We start from the raw sequence: 22627 nt of genomic DNA, 5'->3' as shown, positions 1-22627 counted from the left end.
GCCCTTGTCTGATTACTCAGTATCACAGTCATATTTCACAGTTGGTGAACTACGCTCCAGGGGTGAGGTGAGGCAGGTCTAGACCAGGCAGAGAGAGGCACCCTATCCTCAGGAGCCAGATGAAGGCTGCTGTTAAATAACTTTAATGGTTGATGTGGGAGTCACAAGGGCTCTTCAGTGCCATCCTCAAAGCTGGTTAGTGCAGGGAGGTAGGGCAGAGGTCGTTCCAGTTTTCTTCCAGGAAGAGTTTAGGGAGGTCCCAGCCAGCCCCAGGAATGAGTCCCTCGGTACCATGGGAACCACAATTTAGGAGGGGCTTCTGCCCGCCCCTGCAGCCTACCCCAAGTCCAGCAGAGGAAGAGGAGGCCAGGCTGGCCAACTTGCTATAGACAGCACCGTATCCAGAGTCCAATTGCGCATGGGTCATTTTCTCTTCCGGGTGGATCCTATGCCAGCACCTTTCTCTATCACACTGGTGACTGGAGCCAAGTGCGAGGTTGGCCTTTGCTGCAGAGGTCTCTGGTCCGTGGGGATCGCTGAGGTGGGAGGGGGGCAACCGAGCGAGCCCTAGGGGAGTGGTCTGGGGGAACAGCATCCAGGGAAAAGGTTCGGGGTCTCCCCCAGGGTAGGGGTTGGGTCCAGGCTGGGGCTGGGGCCACTGAGGCAGCCGAGCAGGGGTGAGGCAGGGCAGGCTGGTCTGTAAACATTGCCAGCCAGGGTGGGGGCGTCTCCAGCCTTGCGCCCTCCCGCTGGGTCAGGATGTCTGTCACCGCTGCGATGTCATCCAGCGGCTCAATAGCTGTGGCACCAGGAAGGGGTTGGGGTGGGGTGGGCTAGTCAGAGCTCAGGCCCCAAGTCTACCCAGCCCTATCACCTGTCACTGTAATAGGAGGAAAGCAAAGCCCGGATCTCAGCCGAGATTGCATTATCCTGCAGGAGCAGCCCCTCACCTGGGCCCCCTGGGGCTACAGGCTCTGATAAGACTGTGGGATACAGGACAAGGTAGATGGGAATGCGGGGAGGGGTGGGAAGCAGAGGTGGGTGAAGAAACCAAGAAAGAGGAGAAAAATCAAAGCGGTGCCAGGCAAATGAAGGGTCAGAGGAAGAGACAGGAATCCACATGCAGAAAGGGAAACAGAAAAGAAGAAATTAGGAAAGAAATCCATGAAATGATCCTGGCTTATTGGGGTTTTGTTTTGAACTTTGGTGGAGGTGGTTCTAAGAAGAGTTGGAAAGGAGAAAGGAACACACAGGACTGGGTGAGACTTGGGTCCCCGGAGATCTGGTATAGCCCAGAATGTGGTTTCTCTCTGTTTCCATTATCTAGTTTCTCTTGAAGTCCCCAACCCTACTTCCCAACAGCTTCTTGGAGTGCACATTCCTCTCACTTACCCATCTCATGGTACAAGGACCCCTGCTTGGCCAGTGCTTGGGGTGGTTTCCGGGGAGCAGGAGTTTCAATTTTCATGATTTCATCACAGCACTGCTTCCACTGGCCTGCAGGAAGAGCACTGACTAGAGAGGGCCAGGCCGCCCTTTCTCCTGCTACATTCCCTTCCACACAATCTTGAAACATAGGCCTTTGGTAAAAATGACAAACTCCAGTCCTTCCCAAAGCTTCAACCCAGCCCCCTTCTCTCTTACTCATGTCAAAGAAAAGCTGCCACAGAGCCTCCATCCAGCTCTGCAGGGCTTCCCGACTTTCTGTCTGAAGGGTGTGTGTCACCTCGTCATCCCCATATTGGTTACTGATACTTAGGGTGAAGGGCCTTCCTGGAGCCTGGTCCAGCTCCCCTGCCCGGACTCGAGTTTCCTGCAGGAGAAAGAAGAGGTCTACTTTGGTCACAGAAGTTGGCAGTGACATCAGGCAGCCTTGATCACTCCTGCCTTAGAAGGATGAGCTTGGGGGCTTTTGCTGAGCCCTGTCAGTTGCCTGCTACTGACCAGACTAGGAAGGAATGGCAAAAAAAGGGTCGGGGAAGAGACAGCCAGTCCTGAGTCAGGGGAGGAGGAGCAGCTTGAGACATGGAAAAAGGAACTGAGCAAGGCAGGGAAGACACAGAGCTACGCAAGTATGCTCCAGCCAGAGGTCCCTCAGAACTGCCGGAAATAGGCAGGAAAGCCAACGAAAGGGATAGGGAGCAAAGGAGGGCAATTGGACCTGGAGGGAAACGGGAAGCGGTAAAGTCGATACAAATTGGAATCTGAGGGGGAGAGGATGAAAAACCCTGAACTGGCAGGCGGGAGAACCCTCTCTGAGACTTGGCAGGGACTGAAGATGGCAAGTAAATGGGACGATCCTCACGCAGTGATGCTGTGGTGGGGGAGAAGATGGGCCCCGAAGCTGGATGTGGCGCTGTCAGGAGCAGGAGGCCTGCTTCTATCTCTGAGGTATGTGCCCACCCTCCTGGGGCCTGAAGGAGAGGCTCCTGGGCCCATGCCCTTGGTGGCCTCACCACCAAGGGACCCATCACCTTGTTGATGGCAATAGTAAGCAGTGGCTCTTCCCCAGTGTCAGCATCCTCAGGTCGCCGGTAACAGAAGAGGTTTGTGCCTTTCAGAACTCCATGTACTCGTACCCAGTTCTGCATCTCCACAGCTTGCTGCACAAATGACTCAACATGTTCTGAGGGAGTCACACCCCCAGTATCCCTCTTAGCTCCCCCCACCAATGAGAACCTATTTTTTTTGTCCACACTGCTGTCCATTCCTCCCCTCATCTGGCCATACCCCACTTCTTCCACCCAAATCTTGACTTTTCATTAGCTCTTCTATTCCTGGTTATCCAGCTCTCCTCTGCCTTCTCCCTGCTCCCTTCCACTCCTCAGGGCCCCCTCACCTGCACCCTGAGGGTACCACTTGCAGTGGGCTGAGTCATGCAGAGAGGCTGAGCTGCCAGGCGGCAACACACGCTACCATAAAGGGGCAGCCAGGCAGGGTTCTCCTCTAGGGGAGGAGGAAGTGCAGGGTGAGGCAGGGGAATGAGAAGGGGACTGTCCCACAGCCTCTCTTCTCACCACCACATGTGTGTGTCCCCCATGCACACACTGCTTACCATGACTGGCAAGGGTGAGGTCATGTGTGCGGAATCCATCTTGCACTGCTGCCAGGGTGAGTGTGGTGTGAGCCAAGAGATGGTACCGAGGACCACTGAGGGAGATAGGAGAGAGCATCAGCCGAGGGAGGGGCATGTTGGCCAGCAGTAACTCTAAGGGCTTAGCAGATCTGCCCCACGGTTCAGGCTGCCCCACAGAAAACTCACTTGCCTCTCCAGAGAGTTAGGAATGAGCACTGATGGAGCTCCAGCTAAGTGTCAGGACCTATGCTTTATATATTTCATCCCATTATATTCCTGTGACAGCCCTGTGAGGTTGGTGGCTTTCTTCAACTAGATGAGGCAACTTGAGGCTTAGAGAGGTTAAGAAACTTGCCCTTAATTTATAGTTGTAAGTGGTGGAGCTGGAATCTGAACCTATATCTGTGTCCAAAATCAGTACTCTGTTCATTACCGAAAGGTTGTCAAACTGCTTCTCAGAGTCTCAGCAGTCCCATGAGGTATCTCCAGGTCCAGGTAGGCACCACCACAGGTCTCAGAGTACTCTGCTCCAACCAAGAAGCTCTGCTCTATCCACATAATATGTATTTGCTAGGCTGAGTGCTGTGGCTCATGCCTGTAATCCTACTACTTTGGGAGGCTGAGGTGGGAGGATCACTTGAGCCCAGAAGTTCAAGACCAGCCTGGGCAACACAGTGAGACCCCATCTCTAAAAATAAAAATAAAATGTATTTGCTGCCGCTAAAAAGTTAAGACCCCAGAGCCTAACTCTCCCTGCCCTCCTACTGGTTTTCTGGACTGGCTTCAGCCCAGCTCTGGAGCGCTGGCTGGAATGCTTCCCAGCTACGTGGCCACTGCTCATTCCTGTCTGCCTGCACATCCTGGCAGCAATGCAAAATGGGTTCTGCACACACAGCACCGTTCAAAGATCACCTGTGGGCAGAATATAGGCAGCTGAGGGCAGTGGGGGTGTGCAAGGCCTTACCTCACAGCTGGAGTGGGGAGCAAGATGGGACTGCTCCCTGAACCCCCAGCACTGTCCAGCGATGCCCGGACACGCCTCCCTGAGGAGCGGCCCAGGGAGCTGCTGAGTTTGGTGGCAAGCCTCTTGGGGGCGCCAGTCAGGGCCCCCTCTTCTTCCACACAGGCCCCATACAGCTCTAACCGCAGTTCAAAGTCTGGCCCCGCCTCAGTGCTGGTGGGAGGAGTAAAGGAGGGTGGTCACAGGAAAGTACAGGAATGCAAAACGTGGGGGATATGGGTGTGGCAAGTGCAAGACAGCTCCGAAGTGAAGGCCAGGTGCTTCTCCCCTCCCCCCACCCACTCCTCTTCCTCCCCTGGAACTCTCTCACTCAGAACTGGAGCAGAGTGGAGGAAGGAGGCAGCCACAGTTTGAGGTACTCACAAGAGGACATTGCTCTGAAAGGAGATGTCTGTGAGTGTCCTGTCCACCAGGATCATCTCTGTGTCCTGGATGTGTTCTCCCAGCTGCAGCAGCAGGAACACAGCCCAGCGGTGCAAGTCTGGGGACAAAGAGGGCAAAATTCAAAAAAAAAGAAAAAAAAAAACCCACTAGAGCCTCCTACTTTTGTCCCAGGGTGTGTGGAACTCACCACCTTTGTTCTTGAAATATTCTGTGTCCTTCCACATGAGTGGAATCCGGAGGTCTAAGGGGCAGAGGGGTAGGAATAGATGTTGAGATGGGGCAGGAGGCTGTGTACTTGGGCAATGGGTGCCAGCAGCTGGGGTAGCTGTGCTTCTTACCGGAGATGCAGACCCGGCCGTGGCAGGGGGAGCGCTCAGCGGGCGGGCCACTGTCAGAAGGCCTGTGGATAAATCACAATGTCCTGGCCTGGCCTTGGCCTCTAGCCACTGATCCCCCTTGCTCTAGGATCCCCCTGGTCCCAGGGCCTCAGCCATGAGGTCCCTAGCCAGGCTGGCAGGGCCAAGGGGCTGTAAGGGAGAGTTGTCCATTGAACCCAGCAATTTGCCAGGTGTTCAGGACACTAGGGACAGTTGAGCCACATTAACTCATACATAAAGCACAAGCTCAGGGCTCCTCTCTCCAAGCACCCTCCCTGACTACCTCCCCAGACCCCTGCCAAGGACAGGTGTGGCCTTCAGGGGACAGGTGCCCACAGAGAGACTTCATTTCAAGGGCTCTCCTTTAAACCCCTGGCTTGGAGGGGTTTCCAGGCCTTTTTTTTTTTTTTTTTTTTAAACAACAGAAAGGCTGCTTATTTTCCACCATCGAATTACTTCTTTTATATAAGAGGGTACTGGGTCAGAAAATAATTTGGCCAATGTTTGTTGAAAGGAAAATCACCAATGGAGAACAGTTATGTTCCATTCACCACAGACTCTTCTTCCCTACCACTCCCCAACTTTGATTTCTCCTTTTTCCTCCTGGCCTCATATGCTGCACCCTACTAGTGCCCTAAGTCTGCAGCCCCCACCCCCACCCCACTGCAGAGCCCAACACCTTCCTTCCCTCCTGGCCCATCATCAGTACTCACCACATGTGTCCCTTTCCTGAAACGACAGCCAGTTCATCTGTACTTACTCATAATGCCACTAAAGTAATTACTGACTAGTAGAGCCTTAAGCTAAATGATGTGGCACTAATGGCAATGTGTTTAGCTGCCAGGGACTTAGGGTGTACCTCAAGTCACCTGTGTGGGCTGAGGACTTATGCAGGACAGAGCCTGTCCATGCTGCCTCTCAGGAGAGGCTATCCTCCTGCCAGCATGCCCTTCCTCTAGCTTCATGGGACAGTCGTAGAGTGTGGGTTTTCTGCCTCCTTCTGGTAGCTTCATGGGTGAGCTCCTGGTGACCTCCCCTTGTGGCAGCCTTCATGGCTGGAATGGGCACCATGCCTGTGAGGGGCTGGGACCATTTCTCCAAGCAGCCTCAGTGGAGTAAATAGGCCACTTTCCTAAAAACCAGTTCTCCAAATGACCACTTTACCAAAATTGGCATATTCTTAGAATAATTTGCCAAGGCCGGGCGCGGTGGCTTAAGCCTGTAATCCCAGCACTTTGGGAGGCCGAGGCGGGTGGATCACGAGGTCGAGAGATCGAGACCATCCTGGTCAACACGGTGAAACCCCGTCTCTACTAAAAATACAAAAAACTAGCTGGGCGTGGTGGCACGTGCCTGTAATCCCAGCTACTCAGGAGGCTGAGGCAGGAGAATTGCCTGAACCCAGGAGGCGGAGGCTGCGGTGAGCCGAGATCGCGCCATTGCACTCCGGCCTGGGTAACAAGAGCGAAACTCCGTCTCAAAAAAAAAAAAAAAGAATAATTTGCCAAATATTTTCCCCAATATTTTGGTTTTATCATGGCACCACTTCAATCAAGTCACTTTAGACTTGTCAGATCATCAGTCTAATGTCAGTGTAGCTTACATTATACATCCAGAAGCTGAGCCCTTTTAGAATGTACAATCTAATTTGTTTGAATGGATGGGTAGGCTTTCCTTAAGAGGTTTCTTATTATTTCCTTTCCCAATCCCTGCCTCTGGATGGTGAACCCCAGATATAACAAACTATTGTCTGTATGTGGTAAATTGGCCATTTGGTGAACCAGCGTTGAGGGAATTAGTTTTCCAAAAGCCAGATAGCCAGTCTCACTGGATCACAGATAGGGCTTACCAAATTAGCGCTTTTGCATTACTTGCTACCCTTCAGATTGCCTACCTTTCACCAGACACACCAGCTTTCCTAAGTCCTGCCCTGGCTACTCACAAGTACACCTCTGGGCAACTCACAGTGGCGGTAAAACACCAAGGTCTCTCCCAGGTCCCTGACAAGAGTTTGTGGGGAAGTCATCTTTAGGGTGGTCCACACACCACACAGGCACATGCGGCACCAACACCACCCAGAAGGCCTCCTGCTTCCATCGAGGCCTCGCCTCCCCCTTGCTCACCTCCGGCCTGTCTTTCCCAGCACCTGCGCCTCCTTGCGCCGCTGCAGCTCACCCATGTAGCTGAGGATACGGCTGTTGCACACTAGCAGGCTCTTGGTGGCCTCCAGAGCCTGCTCTCGCTGGGAGCAGGCTGCCAGCAGCTTACAGGCCCCTTCTCTCATCCGGATCTCATGGTCTAGCTTCCTCTGCAACTCTGTGTCCTAGCCAGGGTTGGGGGAAGGGTGAGAAGGAAATGTCAGTCAGAGGATAGGCTAAAGCACTCCCCAGTCCCCAAGTGGGTTATGGCCAGTAAAACTGACAAGAAACTAATGTTTTAGGTAGTTCAAGAGCAAGCATTGGGTCTCAATCTCAGCTGCCCACAAATAACCAGAGAAGGTTTGTAGCCAGGTGCAGTGGTGTATGAGGGAAGTTTAGGCAGGAGGATCCCTTGGAGTTCAAAGCCAGCCTGGGCAACATAGTGAGACCCCACCTCTAAAAAAATATATGACAAATAAGAAACATGGAGATGTCCTCATGCATTTGATGGTTAGAAGTATAAATTTCTTCAGCATCTTTTGAGTACAATTTGGAAAAATCTATGAAAACTACAAATTCATATATCCTTTGATCCAGCTATCCAATACCTAGGAGTTTGTCTTACACTTATAGTTTCACATATAACTAGGTCAAGCCATACATACAAAATATTCATTGTGGCATTGTTTTAAACACCAAAATGAAAACCCCTTCAGTAGGACGTTGGTTAAATAAATAACAGCACACCTGTACCCTGTACTATTGCAGACATTAAAGAATGAGGTATGCATATGTATGCAGATATGAAACAATCTCCAAAATAAATGATTTGAGAAAATAAAGTAGTATTACACATACTACCATTTGTGCATGATATATATGTGTGTATGCATATGTATACATATACATAGATATGCATGTTTATGCATAAAATATTAGTGGTTGTGGGCCTGGGAGCCAGGAATGGATAACATTTATGATACTTTTTTTTTTGAGACTGAATCTCACTCTGTTGCCCAGGCTGGAGTGCAGTGGTGCAATCTCAGCTCACTGCAATTTCCGCCTCCCAGGTTCAAGTAATTATCCTGCCTCAGCCTTCCAAGTAGCTGGGACTACAAGCGTGAGCAACCACACATGGCTACTTCTTGTATTTTTGGTAAAAACAGGGTTTTACCATGTTGGCCAGTCTGGCCTTGAACTTCTGAACTCAGGTGATTCACCTGCCTCGGCCTCCCAAAGTGCTGGGATTATAGGCGTGAGACACCACGCCCGGCCTAACTTTTGTATTCTTGGTATAAATGGAGTTTCACCATGTTGGCCAGACGAATCTCGAACTCGTGGCCTCAAGTGATCTGCCCGCCTCGGCCTCTGAAAGTGCTGGGATTACAGGCTTGAGCCACTACTCCCAGCCTAATGATACTTTATACATACCCTCTGTACTACTGGATATTATATTTCCTTTAAAAAATAATAGATCTAGGCCGGGCGCGGTGGCTCAAGCCTGTAATCCCAGTATTTTGGGAGGCCAAGGCGGGTGGGTCACGAGGTCGAGAGATCGAGACCATCCTGGTCAACATGGTGAAACCCCGTCTCTACTAAAAATACAAAAAATTAGCTGGGCATGGTGGCACGTGCCTGTAATCCCAGCTACTCGGGAGGCTGAGGCAGGAGAATTGCCTGAACCCAGGAGGCGGAGGTTGCGGTGAGCCGAGATCGCGCCATTGCACTCCAGCCTGTGTAACAAGAGCGAAACTCCGTCTCAAAAAAAAAAAAAAAATAGATCCTTGTAGTTTAAAAAAAAATTATCAGGCCCTACGTAAGATGTGCAGAATAAAAGTCTCTAGGAGTGGGGCATATGTACTTTTGGAAAACTCCCCAGGTGATTCTGAGGTACAGCCAGGTTGAAAACCAGCAACTCATGGGAATGGACAGAAGGAAAGGTAAATGAGGGTTATCCCTTAGACTCAACATCTGGTTGGCAAGGGATCAGTGGAGAAGGAGCATACCATCTACCCACGGAGCTCACTGCAACTGCACAGAACCCCATATACCCCAGATTACGAGAACCACCACCTACTGGCCCTCTGAGCTTGGGAAGTGAGGTCAGAGGCAAGGAATGGGGATGGGAAAGTAGGTGGTTCAGGAGTGAGGGGCTGTGGATAAGGGCCAGCTGAGAGACACTGGGAGAGACACCAGGATTATCAGGAACATTCACTTAGAAAGGAGTCCTGGAGGTCCTGCTTAAAAAGCAATGGGCAATTTGCTCAACCTTCCTAAGCCTCAGTTTCCTCATCTGTAAAGCAGGAATGAAAACAGTTCCTACATCCTGGGGTTGTGAGAATTCTGTGAGGCAGGAACGTAAAGCACTTAGCACAGTGCCCAGCACATGGCATACATGAATGGCAGGAATGTTTATTTTAATCATGCTATACTTTGGTGGCAGCAACATTCACTCAGTCAACACTGGAGCATCCCTGTGCTGTCCAAGGCTCTACATTTAAAATTCAGCTGGGAGGTGAGAGATGACGACTTTAATGGCTGCTCCATAAGTGCCATGTCATGGCACAACCATGCTCACAAGAAACAGACTTTGCTTCTGGCTGAGGTGATAAAGGAAATCTTCAGAGAGGAGTTGGAAGACTAACTCCATCACAGTATACAAATTGGTTCAAGAGACAAGTGGAGCCACCCATTTGAAAGGGGAACTAATTTACCCCAAACCTGTCTTTTTCCTCACACCACTCTCCTCCACATCCTGTGTCCTTGCATCTGGCCCCAGGGGCTCCAGGCTTCAAGTCTCTCAGACCTGAACACCCTAAATTCCCTTCTAAAAGCCTTGCCCTGCCTGCTTACAGATGCTTCCTTGCGTATTTTCTGGGCCACTGTGCTAGGCCGGACTTTAACACCTTCCCCCATCACCATCCATCTGTTTTCCTTCTGAAATAAGCCAATCCTTTCCCAAAGCCCTTCCACCAGGAAGCCCTTTCAGACTACATAGGTCCTCCCAGCCTAGTTTTGTCAACACCAGGGGTCCACGCTGCTTGCCAACCCCCACCCCAGTCTGCACCCAGCTTCAGCCATAAACATCCCAAATGAGTGAGAGCCCGGAAGGAGGGGAACACAGAGGTGTCCTCAACCCCCATCTTGGCTAGTCTCGTCCCAGTCCCAGCACTCACAGATCCTTCCCTAGCCCTGTCCATTGTGAGAGGCGCGCAGAAGCGCAGGAGGTCTGTAGAGCTGCACTGGCCTGGAGAGCCGGTGGGGGCCTGAGAGCCGCGGGAAATCAGAGGAGCCAGGGCGCCAGCGTAGCCGCACCGCCTCCAGCCGCAGCGCTCACGGCGCCGGTGACATCAGCTCCCAATTGCCGCGAGAGCAACTGAGGGGTACCGGGGTGCGGGAGGTCCCTCCGGGCAACCTGGCCCGGTTTGGTTCAAGGCGCTGCAACCACTGAGACTCGGTCGGCGCGACGGGATCTCCGGGAGGGCACCAGCGCAGCCCTGGAAAAGTCTCTGGGCCATCGCGACGTGCTCCAGCACCAGGAGGCCCCTCCCGCGTGGTGTTTGCCCTCCAGTATGACCCCTTGCCTGAGAGTATGGGGGGCGCATAGTGTATAAATTGGGAGTGAGGCCCTAGGGAGGTCCCTGGGCCCAGCATGGATGAGCGGGACCACAAATCCAGACACCTCCTCTATTTCTCTACTGCTCTCCAGCCCCAAATCCACTCTCCCATGGCCCTAGGCCAGGAGCGCCCTAGGAAACTGGCTCCCACATTTTCAGGGAGAGGACCTAGGGAATCCTGGCTCAGGATCTGGACCTTTGTGCTTCCAGCGTTCCCCCACTACAGGTATAGTTCCTTGTTGCCACCTCCCCACCCAAACCACACCCTATCCCCAAGTGGGCAGCATTTCCCCCAGGCTCTCCTGGGAAAGAGCCCAGAGCTGGGTGTCAGATGGACCTGGGTCAGATCCCAAGGGGCTAGAGAATGAGTCATGGGCCCCACACACATTAGGCCCCCTGTTGATAGCCCTTCCACCCCTCCCAGTCTCTTCTGTCTCTGGCTTCCTGCTCTGCTTCTCACCACCTTCTGTCCCCTTCAGAATCTCCACCAGGGCTAAGTACAAATCCTGGCTTAGGGACTTGACAAGCCATGAGAATTTAACTCCTGGAGCCTGAGTTTGTAAAATGGGGGGCATTCCACCTCCTTTATAGCATTGTTTGAGAATTACATGGGAAAGTCTCAACTCTACGTGGACCTAGCACATATTTTAAAATAAGCTCCCTTTACTTGGCAGCTTAAGTCACTTCCTCCAGAAAGTCTTACTGGATTTACTCTTTCATGACTATCTCTTTTGCCAATCCCTGAAACATCAATGGGTCTCTCTTTTGAGGGCCTGCTGAACTTGGTTGAGAAAGAACACAGCACCCTTAGCCATGGCTAAGGGAGAGTGACCAAAGTGAAACTAAGCCCCTCCTCTGCCCCAACACTTGGACAGGCCTCCCAGAGAGAAAAATTACATTTTTTTGGAGGAGGGAAGGATGCAGAATTTAAACATTTACATACCTAGACCAGCTCTGTCCAATAAAACTTACTGCGTTGTTGGAAATGATCAGTAGCCATCTAGCACTTGAAATGTGGCTACAGCAACTAAGAAACTAAATGTTTTGTTTTAATTAACTAAAAGTAAGATTTAAATGACCATATGTAACTAGTAATGTGGACAGTGCAGAGGACTATGAATGGCAAATAAGTTTTATCTCGTGCACTAATGGAAGATAATTAGGTAGGGTCCCAGTGAGTTCACTGGACACCTTTCTACAAATTAGAAAGAGGTGACCCTCTCCAGACAAACAAATTAGATAAAGGTGCTCCCGCCTGATGCAGCTGAAACTGGACCAGTACTCCCACCTCTGGCTGGCATCTGCGTGAAGAACACAACCTGCACAGTTTATGCCAAGATGGTGCTGAGAAAGATTCTGAGGCCAGGTCTGGGCTCATAGCTAAAGAGTGCTAAAACTGACCAGTAACATCTACTATGATCCAGGGAGTTGGGGCAGGACAGCACATACAATACCCTGCCATTCCTGATCTAGGCTCTGCAGTCCTGCCTCTGACCTCTCGTAGCAGCAGCCCCTGCCTGGCCCAGGCAGTCACTTCCACAGCTTCCTCCATCTTCCCCAGGTCAGTAAACAGCCACACCACCCACTGCTTAGCCACATACCTGGGAATCATCCTGGAGTTCTCTTGCTTTGCCTTATCCCTCCCATCCAATCCATCAGCAAATCCTGTCAGACCTACCACTACCATTTGAAATCCACTCCCTTTCTCCACCATTTGCACTTTAATTCACACCACCAGGTTCACTCCCCTATGACTGTAACAGCCTCCCACCTGGTGGACTTTTGCGACCTCTCTTGCCAACCCTCCTCCCCCAACCCTACCCTCAACTTCCTACCAGGCACGAGTCATTCACTTGCTTAAAACCCTTCCATGACCCAACATCACACTTAAGGTGAAATCCAGGCACCTTATCATGGCCTTCAAGGCCCTGTATGATCTGGCCCCTACCCATCAGCTCTACCCCAACTACTAAACTCCAGCCACACTGGCTCTCTCTTTCCCACAAATATATTACCCTCATCCTCATCTCAGGGGCTTTGTCCTTCCTCCATTCTTCATACATCTCCAAATCCCCTGGGCTCAGCTCAAAGATCTCCCCACAGAGGCCTCCCCTGACCTCCACATCTAATGTTGCTTCTCCCATCTGATTTTCATCACATCCCCATTTTCATAATAATTTCCTTATGTAATTATTTATGTGTTTGAATGTACATTTCTGTTCTCCCACTAAAATGGAACTTTTTTGTCTTGTTCACTGAGGTATCCTATGGTCTAGAAAAGAACTTGGCACATAGTACATGTTCAATAAATGTGTTTAAGAATAAATAGGGCAAGGCACAGTGGCTCACTCCTATAATCTCCACATTCTGGGAGGTCGAGGTGGGGAGATCACCTGAGCCTGTGAGTTTAGGACCAGCCTGGGCAATATAGTGAGACTTTGCCTCTATAAAGAATTGAAAAAAACAAATACATGAATAAACAGCACCTTGCCGTCTCAAGGGCCAGCAGAATCCTTACTCACAGCCCAGTCTTTTTCTTCTCTTGTAAGGCTACATCCTTTCTGCAAACCTCTCTCACATTGAACTCCTCTCTTTTCCCCATATCTAAAAGGAATCCTTGTCCCCAGAACAGGCATCCACACTCACCCACAGAGCTTCCTGAAAACCCTGCTGCCAACACAAGACTCTGATGGGCAGAATTGAGCCTGCGTCCACGCACTGCACCCAACACAAGGCATAGGGAACTACCTGTCCCTCTCCCACTTTAAGCAGGCCTGGCTCTCCCCACCATGCTCTAGAAGGAATGGGCAGGGCCAAGATTGGGGCTGGGATGCAAGTGAAGGAGGTGTGTACTCCAAGGGCCGGGGGATTACCTCCAGGCTGAGTGCCATCTGCCGAATGTAGAGCATATTCAGGTCCTCCAGGATGTGCAATCTGTCCTGCATCTCTGTGCCCCCTGGTGCCCTTTCCCTTGACCCCTCCAGAGGGGAGACAGACAGGCACCACACTGTCCTACAGTTCCTCCTCTCACTGTTCCCTTAGTCTTGAAAGAGGTGGACAGCTCTTGGGCAGAGGGCAGAGGCTACCCGTATCCCTCTACACTCCTGTTAGACCCCTCTGGCTGCTGTGACAAATTTTCCTTGCCTACTGCTGCTCCGGGGCCCTGCTGGGAGCCAGGCAGGGGAGAAAAGGAAAGCAAATTAAGGATGAGTGGGGTCCCAGGAGGAAAGGCCAGCTGCAGAGGGGGCTCTGGGCACAGAGTGTCCAGTCTTGCTTTGGTGGCAGCTGTTTTCCCAGCTGTGGAAGAAAAAGGCCCTTTCATTCCGACTCTGGCCGCTCCCCAGCCCCCGCCCACATCCCTGGCCTGGTGGACAGAGAATCTGTGTGCGGAGAGGGCAGTGAGGGGCAGGCACAACTGGAAGGGGGCAGGGAAACTACGCCTCATGCAGGTTCTACAGAGTCATGGGGTTTACATGAGGTTGGAGCTTTCTGAGAGGGGTTCGGGCTTAGTTTGAGAAAGTTAGGCAAAAGAGCCACAGAGGTGAGGACCTCAGGGGAGAGTGAGCCCAGGGAGTGAAACAAACGGGTGAGTTGGTAACGCAGCCCGGCCCCAGGGCCACCCCTTTCAACTCAGGGCCCCCATCCAGCCCACTCCACCCTGGGCTCACAATTACCTCGCTTTTCCAGAGAAGGGAGGAGAGGGAGGGAGAAAGGCAGGGGTGTGCCTGTCTGCTGCTGTCCCCGCTCCCTTCTGCAGGCCCCTTCCCTTCCAGACAGGAAACCAGCCCCGATTCCCAGCCAGCTGCAGCCTAGCGCCCCCGCCTCCACGCCAGGCCCACGGAGTCACACTCCACTTGGCAGACGCGGGGCCCTGCGGCTCCGCCCCAGCTCCTCTGCCCTGGCCCCGAAGGCTGGGCTAATCCCGAAGGGCGGCCCCAGTTCACAGGCCCCTCCCCCTGGACCCGGGCCTCGCCCCTTACTCCCCCACAGTGGCCCCAAGCACGTTCCTCTAGCCCAGTCGCTTGCGGGAAAGGGGATCCGAAGTAGGCCCCCTCGCCCCCAGGTCCATTAGCTTCTGAGTCAGAGAAGGCCCGGGATACCGGGACAAGGGTGTGAAAGAGCCTTTGTTCTGGGCAGGCTGGAGGGAAAGGGCAGAAGCCTGGCCTGGAATCTCAGCTGGGTGGGCGAGGGGGCGGGAGGAAGGCCCACCTCACTTAACCCTTTCCAGGCCCGGAAGGGAAGGCTTGGAACTGGGCTCTCCTTGGGCAAGTAAGAGTCTGACCTTGGGGACAGAAGCGTCTTTGGGGTAGCTACCCGCCCTCTCAGTCCCAGCACAGCCACGCACCTTCACCCCTACCCTAGCCTCTAGGGAGTTACAGGTGGGGCTCCAACGGGGCTACCCGTGGAAGGCGGACAGGGCGGGGCGGGGGACGTTCAGCCGAGGGGCTGGACTCCTCTTAGGCCCCAGGAAAGGAGGCGGAAATTTTGCGTGTGGGAAGTAACCCCAAAGAGTTAAAAGCTCTGCAGGGGCACAGAGGATCCTTGGAATAGGGCTTCGGAGAAGCGAGCGGACCCGGCCTAGAAGTCGGGATTGCTGACTGGCCTGGCCCAGGTGGCTGCGACAGATTGCGGGATGGGGCTGGCGACAGGGGAACGAGCAGGAGGCCAGGCCAAGAGTCCCAGCGTTTGGGGCCCGCCTAGCTGCCCACCGCCCTTTGCCTGGGAATGCCCAGGACATTTTGGGGTCCAGGTACATTTTGGGAGTCGAACTGGGGCCCTCCAAACTGAGACCAACCCGGGGTTTTTCCAGGCACAGGCAAATCATCCCAGCCAGGCCGGGGAATGTCTAGGGCAGCACTGATCTGATCAAAATGCAGACTGTCCACACCTTACTTTTTAAGTCAACAACTCCGTCAGGTTTGTACCCAGACCGTGGCGTCTCTGTCCCTCAACGTGCGCGCGGACGAAGGCAGGAGGCCGAGGCGGCCGGGGCTGCCCCCGGGAGCCGCGGAAGGGGAAGGCCGGGACGCGGTTCTCTCACCTCGGGCGGGTCGCTGAAGAGGCTGAGTCGGAACCGGCCGCGTTTGAACTCCATCTCCAGGGCGGAGCCCCTGGCCACCGTGACCCGGCTCCGGTGGTTACGGGAGAACATGCTGGCGGCCTTGCGACTTCGCCTGCACCCTGCGCCTCTCCGCGCCGCCCGGCTTCGCCTCCTCTCCTCGCCTTTAGTCTCTCGACGCCCGCCAGCCAGTCCCGCCGGGGAATCTCCCGCTGCAGGGCTCCAAACCCCGCCCCCGGAGACGACACCTGGGCCGGGCAGGGCGCGGCAACCTCCTCTTCCACCCCCGCCAAAAGCCCAGCCCGTCCGGCCAGTCCCAGCGCGCCGAGCGGACCTGGCCCGACAGCCCCGGAGCCAGGAGCACCCTGCACCTCGCGAGCACGGCGGGGGCTCATTCTCTCTGCCCGCACGGGTCGCGAGCGCTTACCTGGGCATGGAGCGGGCCCTGAGAAGCCCCGCCCCGCCAGCCGTACCCACCTGGCAAGCCCGGCTTCCCCTGGCGCGGAAACCCCGGTGGCTCAGGGATCGTCGCGTGGTACGTCCGGCTCTATCTGGGCCCTGGGAACTTGCCCAGTCTAAACCCCGGCAGCCTGCAAAGAGACCACTTCAACTTCCCACAATCTCAAATGTTCCTTCCTGGTCTCCTCTCTGTGGCTATCCGCCCAAGCCTAGGGGCCACACTGATGGGACAGTGCTTAAACACGTCGTGAAACCCCAGCTCTGTCACTGACTAATCGTGCAGTCATTGACATGGTCCAGTCACTGACCTTTCTGTGCTTCAGTTTTCTCCTCTGTTCAGTGGAAATACTGTAACTGTCCCCAATCAAGTTGCCATGACGATTATCTACAAGTATGAGGGTAAAATGCCCAGCATAATGTTTGGCACAAGGCAAGGGCCCCATATTTGGAGCCATAAAGAGCAATGGCTGGGCAGAGTGGCTCAAGCTTGTAATCCTAGCACTTTGGGAGGCCAAGATGAGCTGATTGATTGAGCTCAGGGATTGAAGAACAGCCTGGGCAACATGGTGAAACCCTGTCTCTACAAAACACATATACGTACATACACACACGCACACACACACACACGCTAGCCCGGCGTGGTGGTGCACACCTGTAGCTACTCAGGAGGCTAAGGTGGGCACATCGCTTGAGCTCAAATGCTCAAGCCTGCCTGGGCAACATAGTGGGACCCATCTTTTAAAAAACATTACAAGCCGGGCACGGTAGTCCCAGCTACTTGGAAGGCTGAGGTGGGAGGATCGCTTGAGCCCAGGAGTTCTGGGCTGTAATGTGCTATGTCGATCAAGTATCCACACTAAGTTCAGCATCAATATGGTTACCTCCTGGGAGCGGGGGACCACCAGGTTGCCTAAGGAGGGGTGATCCGGCCCAGGTCAGAAACAGAGCAGGTTAAAACTCCAGTGCTGGCCGGGCGCGGTGGCTCAAGCCTGTAATCCCAGCACTTTGGGAGGCCGAGGCAGGTGGATCACGAGGTCAAGAGATCAAGACCATCCTGGTCAACATGGTGAAACCCCGTGTCTACGAAAAAAAAAAATACAAAAAAATTAGCTGGGCATGGTGGCCTGTGCCTGTAATCCCAGCTACTCAGGAGGCTGAGGCAGGAGAATTGCCTGAACCCAGGAGGCGGAGGTTGCGGTGAGCCAAGATCGCGCCATTGCACTCCAGCCTGGGTAACAAGAGCGAAACTCCGTCTCAAAAAAAAAAAAAAAAAAAAAAAAAAACAAAAAACAGAAAAAAAAACAAACAAACTCCAGTGCTGATCAGTAGTGGGATCATGCCTGTGAATAGCCACTGCACTTCAACCTGAGCAACATAGGGAGACGCCGTCTCTTAAAAAAAAAAAAAAAAAAGCATTACAAATATGTAATATATCAGCTGCTTTGCTGGATGGTTGGACTTACCACTCCCTGCTTCCACAGAAACAGAGTTCCCTTCTTGCCCCCGGTAAAGCCCAGTGGGAGAGAAAGAAATGGCAAAAGATTAGCTTGCTGATCACACGTGAAGGGATCTCCTGTAGGCTTCAGAATTTACAGAGAAGAACTTGAGAAAGGGTTAGTCTCCTACATAGCAGGCAGGCTGGACCCAGAGGCATACAGTCTTGAGCTCTTAGAGAGTCCAGATTAGAAGTGTCCTGCTATGGTAAATCATTCAGCATTCTTTTGGAAAAGCTCACTGAAACTTACTAAAGCAAAAGGGGAAATGCACTGGCTCATGGAACTGAGCCAATACATACAAATGAGCCAGGGGGCAGGCTTTAGATGTGGCTTGAACCACTCACTGAGTGTCAGGAAGATCCAGTCTCTTCCCATCACTTGGTTCTACTTTCCTCCATGTTGGCTTCACGCTCCACAGTGTAATGAAATTGCTGCCCAAAATTCTGGGTCTACATCTCTTCAGGCTTAAATTCAGCTGAAAAGAGAGCATCTGTTTTCCAAGGCTCCTACATATGTCTGGGATTCACTGTGAGACATTTGGGATCATTCATCTAACCCAAACCAATCATGGGAGTCTGAGGGTGGCCGGACCTGAACCAATTGCTGTGGCTAAGGGGGTTCTAGGTGCCAGCTGGCCAGGTCTGGGGTCACTTGCCCACTCCTGGAGACTAACCAGAACCCAGTTAACTGTGAGGGAGAAACCAAGGAAGGGCTGTTCCCCCAAAGAATGTGCCAAGTACTACCACCAGAAGGTGAGAGAATGGAAAATGAAAAGGAAAAACAACCAACATCCTCTACACACAAAATTTTATATGGAAAAGGGAGTTCTTCTGGTCAGTAGGAGAGGCAGATCAAGAAATTTGTAAAGTCCGTGGAATCTGAGATTAACCACAAAAGATGTGTGTGGGGAAAGAAAGGGAAAGATACTGTTCCTTAATTTCTTCAAATAGTCACCATCACTCCTCTGAACTGTAAGCCTTCTAGGGAGGGACAGTCCGTCTTGTTCCCAGTGCCTGGCACATAGCAAGTGATCAATAAACATCAGTTGAAGTAAATAAACAAAGGTGAAACATGCAGATTTGAGAGTCCTTGATTGAGATGTGCCATCCTGTTGGACTAAGACAGCTCATTTCGAATGTTTGTTTTTGAGCAACAGAACCCCTTTTTAAATGAAATCCTACCTGAAATGTGTGAAATCAAATCAGAGCTGCTATGATGGGAGTGGTGCTGGAGCATCATGTCATGTCCTCCCACAGGTGCTCAGCCGCCCCCCCCCCCCCGTTCCCCTAGTGAACACAAGCTCTGTGGAAGGGTTTGAAAACCCCTGGCCTGAGACCCAGGAAGGAGGCAGAGGAATGGAGAATGTTCGAAAAGGAGGTTGAGCTCAAATCCTGACTGAGAGTTTGTACTCAATGTGGCTGAAGATTTTGGGGAAGGAGTGACATGATCAGAGTTTATATGATATTATATTGTATTTATTTTGAGACAGGACCTCACTCTGTTACCCAGCTGGAGCAAAATGGTGCCATGATAATTCACTGCAGCCTTGAACTCCTGGGCTCAAGCAATCCTCCTGTCTCAGCCTCCTACTTAGGAGGCTAACTACTCAGTTAGGACTACTGGCGTGCACCACCATGTAAGGCTAATTTTCAATTTTTTTTTTTTTTTTTTTTTGAGATGGAGTTTCGCTCTTGTTACCCAGGCTGGAGTGCAATGGCACAATCTCGGCTCACTGCAACCTCTGCCTCCTGGGTTCAGGCAATTCTCCTGCCTCAGCCTCCCAAGTAACTGGGATTACAGGTGCGTGCCACCACGCCCAGCTAATTTTTTGTATTTTTAGTAGAGACGGGGTTTCACCATGTTGACCAGGATGGTCTCGATCTCTTGACCTCATGATCCACCGGCCTCGGCCTCCCAAAGTGCTGGGATTACAGGCTTGAGCCACTGTGCCATGCCCAATTTTTTTTTTTTTTCTTTTTTCTTTTTTTGTAGAGACAGTGTTGTACAGGCTGGCTTTGAACTCCTGGTCTTAAGCAATCCTCTTGCCTCAGCCTCCCAAAGTTCTGGGATTACAGGCATGACAAGATTGTTCCTCAGCCTGGAGTTAACTTTAGAGACCATAATTTGGCAAACTTTTCCGTAAATCAGTTGGAGGAGTTGTGACTGAGGTCAGGGAAGCCAGCTAACACTGCACTCAACTGAGGGAAGAGAGATAAGGACCGAAATTTCTATGGATTTATTTTTTAAATTAAATTTTCATTTGAAAAATATTTGAAAACGTATGTACAGTTTTTTAAACACTATAAATGCAACTGTTTTTAAAATAATTTAATTTAATGTAAAGTGAAAAAAATAAATAAAAGCATGCCTTTCTCACCCTCAATTCCACCTCCAGAAGAAAATACTGAGACAGTTTGGTGCATTTAAGTGTTGAAGCTCACACCAGCTCATGAGAGACAATTGCTGACTTTTCTGGAATTGGCCATGCTGGTTGCTAAACATTGCTTTAATTAAAAATTAGGCTGGGCCGGGCGCGGTGGCTCAAGCCTGTAATCCCAGCACTTTGGGAGGCTGAGGCAGGTGGATCACGAGGTCAGGAGATCGAGACCATCCTGGTCAACATGGTGAAACCCTGTCTCTACTAAAAATACAAAAAATTAGCTGGGCATGGTGGCACGTGCCTGTAATCCCTCCCAGCTACTCAGGAGGCTGAGGCAGGAGAATTGCCTGAACCCAGGAGGCGGAGGTTGTGGTGAGCCAAGGTCGCGCCATTGCACTCCAGCCTGGGTAACAAGAGTGAAACTCCATCTCAAAAAAAAAAAAAAAAAAAAAAATTAGGCTGGTCTGAAGGTGGTGAGTTATCTCAATTGATTGTCCACAGTCAGTTACAGATTGAACTCCTTGTTCTACTTTTCCCCCCTTCTCACTACTGCAATTGACTAGTCTCAATAAATTTAAAAAAAAAAATTTTTTTTTTTTTTTTTTTTTTTTGAGACAGAGTTTCGCTCTTGTTACCCAGGCTGGAGTGCAATGGCACGATGATCTCGGCTCACCGCAACCTCCGCCTCCCGGGCTCAGGCAATTCTCCTGCCTCAGCCTCCTAAGTAGCTGGGATTACAGGCACGCGCCACCATGCCCAGCTAGTTTTTTGTATTTTTAGTAGAGACGGGGTTTCACCATGTTGACCAGGATGGTCTCGATCTAAAAAAATTTTTTTAATTAAATTATGGCTGAGTGTGGTGGGTTACGCCTGTAATTCCAGCACTTTGAGAGGCCGAGGCGAGTGCATCACCTTAGGTCAGAAGTTCAAGACCAGCCTGGCCAACAAAGTGAAACCCTGTCTCTACTAAAAATACAAAAATCAGTCAGGTATGGTGGCGAGTGCCTGTAGTCCCAGCTACTTGGGAGGCTGAGGCAGGAGAATCACTAACCTGGGAGGCAGAGGTTGCAGTGAGCCAAGATCATGCCACTGCACTCCAGCCTGGGCGATGAGAGAAACTCAAAGAAAAAAATAATAAATTAAATTACATAAACATTTAACTAAATAAATTTTATTAAAGCAAAGGGGATAAATATTCAAAACTCATCATTTCCTAATTATTTTACTGCATTCTACTATGACATCTTGAAGTTGTTTGTATCTGCAGTGTCTGTATGGAGGGAATGCTATATAAATGACATGCCAATGCTCATCTCTTTCCAACTTTGTATTCAGTGATGTCTCGTTTGAAATTGGCCATGGTGGGAGTACTTACATACCAGAAATAGGTGAACATGACAAATCAGCCTGTTTTTTTCCCCCTGGGGGAGTTTTGGTTAAACATTTACCAACATGCCACTGGTTTGGTGTAGTCTCCCAACTTTTTCCTTTTGTTTCTGTTGTATTTATATCTCCCCAGCTATGAAGTAGATATGTGGGAAAGGGGCTGTGGGTCACCTGGGGTTCAAATCATCTTCTATTTCTGCACAATTCCCCACTGTGAGCAGTATTGATAGAATGAGCTCTAGCCCCTTTATGGCAGTTGGAGAGCATATATCCTTCTTCCCACTTTTTCACAGCCTAAAGGTAGGCACTTGGCCTAACCCAACTAACTGGAATGTTTCCAACAGGACTTTGAATATTGAGGAAGTGCAGAAAAGACCCAGCCAGAGTTCATGATATACACTCACTGCACCTGTAGCACCTGAGAAGTGGATAGTGGTGCCAGCAGAAAATTCTCATCGGAAATTTCAAGTGGCCTGACTTCAGTGTGGCCTTGGCATAACCTTAGCCATAGGTTCCTGCTGCCTGGTGTCCTTTGAATCTTACTCTTTATCCAGTGATAGTACATGATGAGCCCCAAAACATTTTGAAGCATTATTAAAGGGCCAGGCACAGTGGCTCACACCTGTAATCCCACCACTTTAGGAGGTCAAGGCAGGAAGATCACTTGAGGTCAGAATTTGAGACCAGGCTGGGCAACATAGTAAGACCCTGTGTCTACAAAAAATAGAAAAAGCCTGGGCACAATGGCTCACACCTGTAATCCCAGCACTTTGGGAGGCTGAGACAGGCAGATCACTGGAAGCCAGGAGTTGAGACCAGCCTAGCTAACATGGCAAACGTCGTCTCTACTAAAACTACAAAAAAAATTATCTGGGCATGGTGGCAGGCACCTGTAATCTCAGCTACTTGGGAGGCTGAGGCAGGAGAATTGCTTGAACCTAGGAGGCAGAGTTTGCAGTGAGCTGAGATCGTGCCATTGTACTCCAGCCTGGGCGACAGAGTGAGACTGAATCTCACAAAAACAACAACAACAACAACAACAACAAAAACACACACACACACAAATTAAAAGTAGCTAGACATGGTGGCACTCACCAGTCATCCCAGCTACTTGAGAGGCTGAGATGAGAGGATCACTTGAGCCTAGGAGATTGAGGATGCAATGAGCCATGATCAGGCTACTGCACTCCAGCCTGGACGACAGAGCAAGACCTTTCATAAACAAAAACAAAAA

General features: G+C 51.3%; 1 protein-coding gene across 7 annotated transcripts; it reads right to left on the bottom strand.

Moving 5' to 3' along the window:
* Nucleotides 1-127: 127 nt before the first annotated feature.
* Nucleotides 128-16235, bottom strand: RTKN (rhotekin). 7 transcript variants are annotated; one of them, XM_074398018.1, is made up of 13 exons: nucleotides 14288-14477; nucleotides 13487-13910; nucleotides 6982-7181; nucleotides 4820-4881; nucleotides 4669-4722; nucleotides 4461-4578; nucleotides 4041-4250; nucleotides 3056-3150; nucleotides 2840-2946; nucleotides 2475-2603; nucleotides 1645-1813; nucleotides 1393-1497; nucleotides 128-799 (listed from the first exon to the last, which is right to left on the bottom strand). In XM_074398018.1, exons 2-13 carry the CDS (start codon nucleotides 13556-13558, stop codon nucleotides 468-470), a joined length of 1653 nt encoding a protein of 550 aa, XP_074254119.1. In that variant the 5' UTR covers nucleotides 13559-13910; nucleotides 14288-14477; the 3' UTR covers nucleotides 128-467. The 7 variants fall into 7 exon arrangements, with proteins under 7 accessions (XP_074254119.1, XP_074254106.1, XP_003922632.1 ...); XM_074398005.1 differs by lacking the exons at nucleotides 13487-13910; nucleotides 14288-14477 and adding an exon at nucleotides 16150-16235; XM_003922583.4 differs by lacking the exons at nucleotides 13487-13910; nucleotides 14288-14477 and adding an exon at nucleotides 15655-16096.
* Nucleotides 16236-22627: the final 6392 nt, after the last annotated feature.

This window comes from Saimiri boliviensis, chromosome 1 (assembly GCF_048565385.1).
Source record: "Saimiri boliviensis isolate mSaiBol1 chromosome 1, mSaiBol1.pri, whole genome shotgun sequence".
Classification (NCBI taxonomy): Eukaryota; Metazoa; Chordata; class Mammalia; order Primates; family Cebidae; genus Saimiri; species Saimiri boliviensis.
The sequence above is the reverse complement of the archived record's forward strand: the minus strand, read 5'-3'. Positions and strand labels throughout refer to the sequence as shown.

Excerpts from the sequence above, each read along its gene's own strand:
- RTKN (XM_003922583.4), bottom strand. The coding sequence starts at position 15,765 with ATGTTCTCCCGTAACCACCGGAGCCGGGTCACGGTGGCCAGGGGCTCC. Across the intron at positions 7,182-15,654 it reads TCTTCAGCGACCCGCCCGAG|GACACAGAGTTGCAGAGGAA; the intron begins GTGAGAGAACCG and ends AACCCTGGCTAG. Across the intron at positions 2,604-2,839 it reads GTGGTACCCTCAGGGTGCAG|CAAGCTGTGGAGATGCAGAA; the intron begins GTGAGGGGGCCC and ends TCATTTGTGCAG.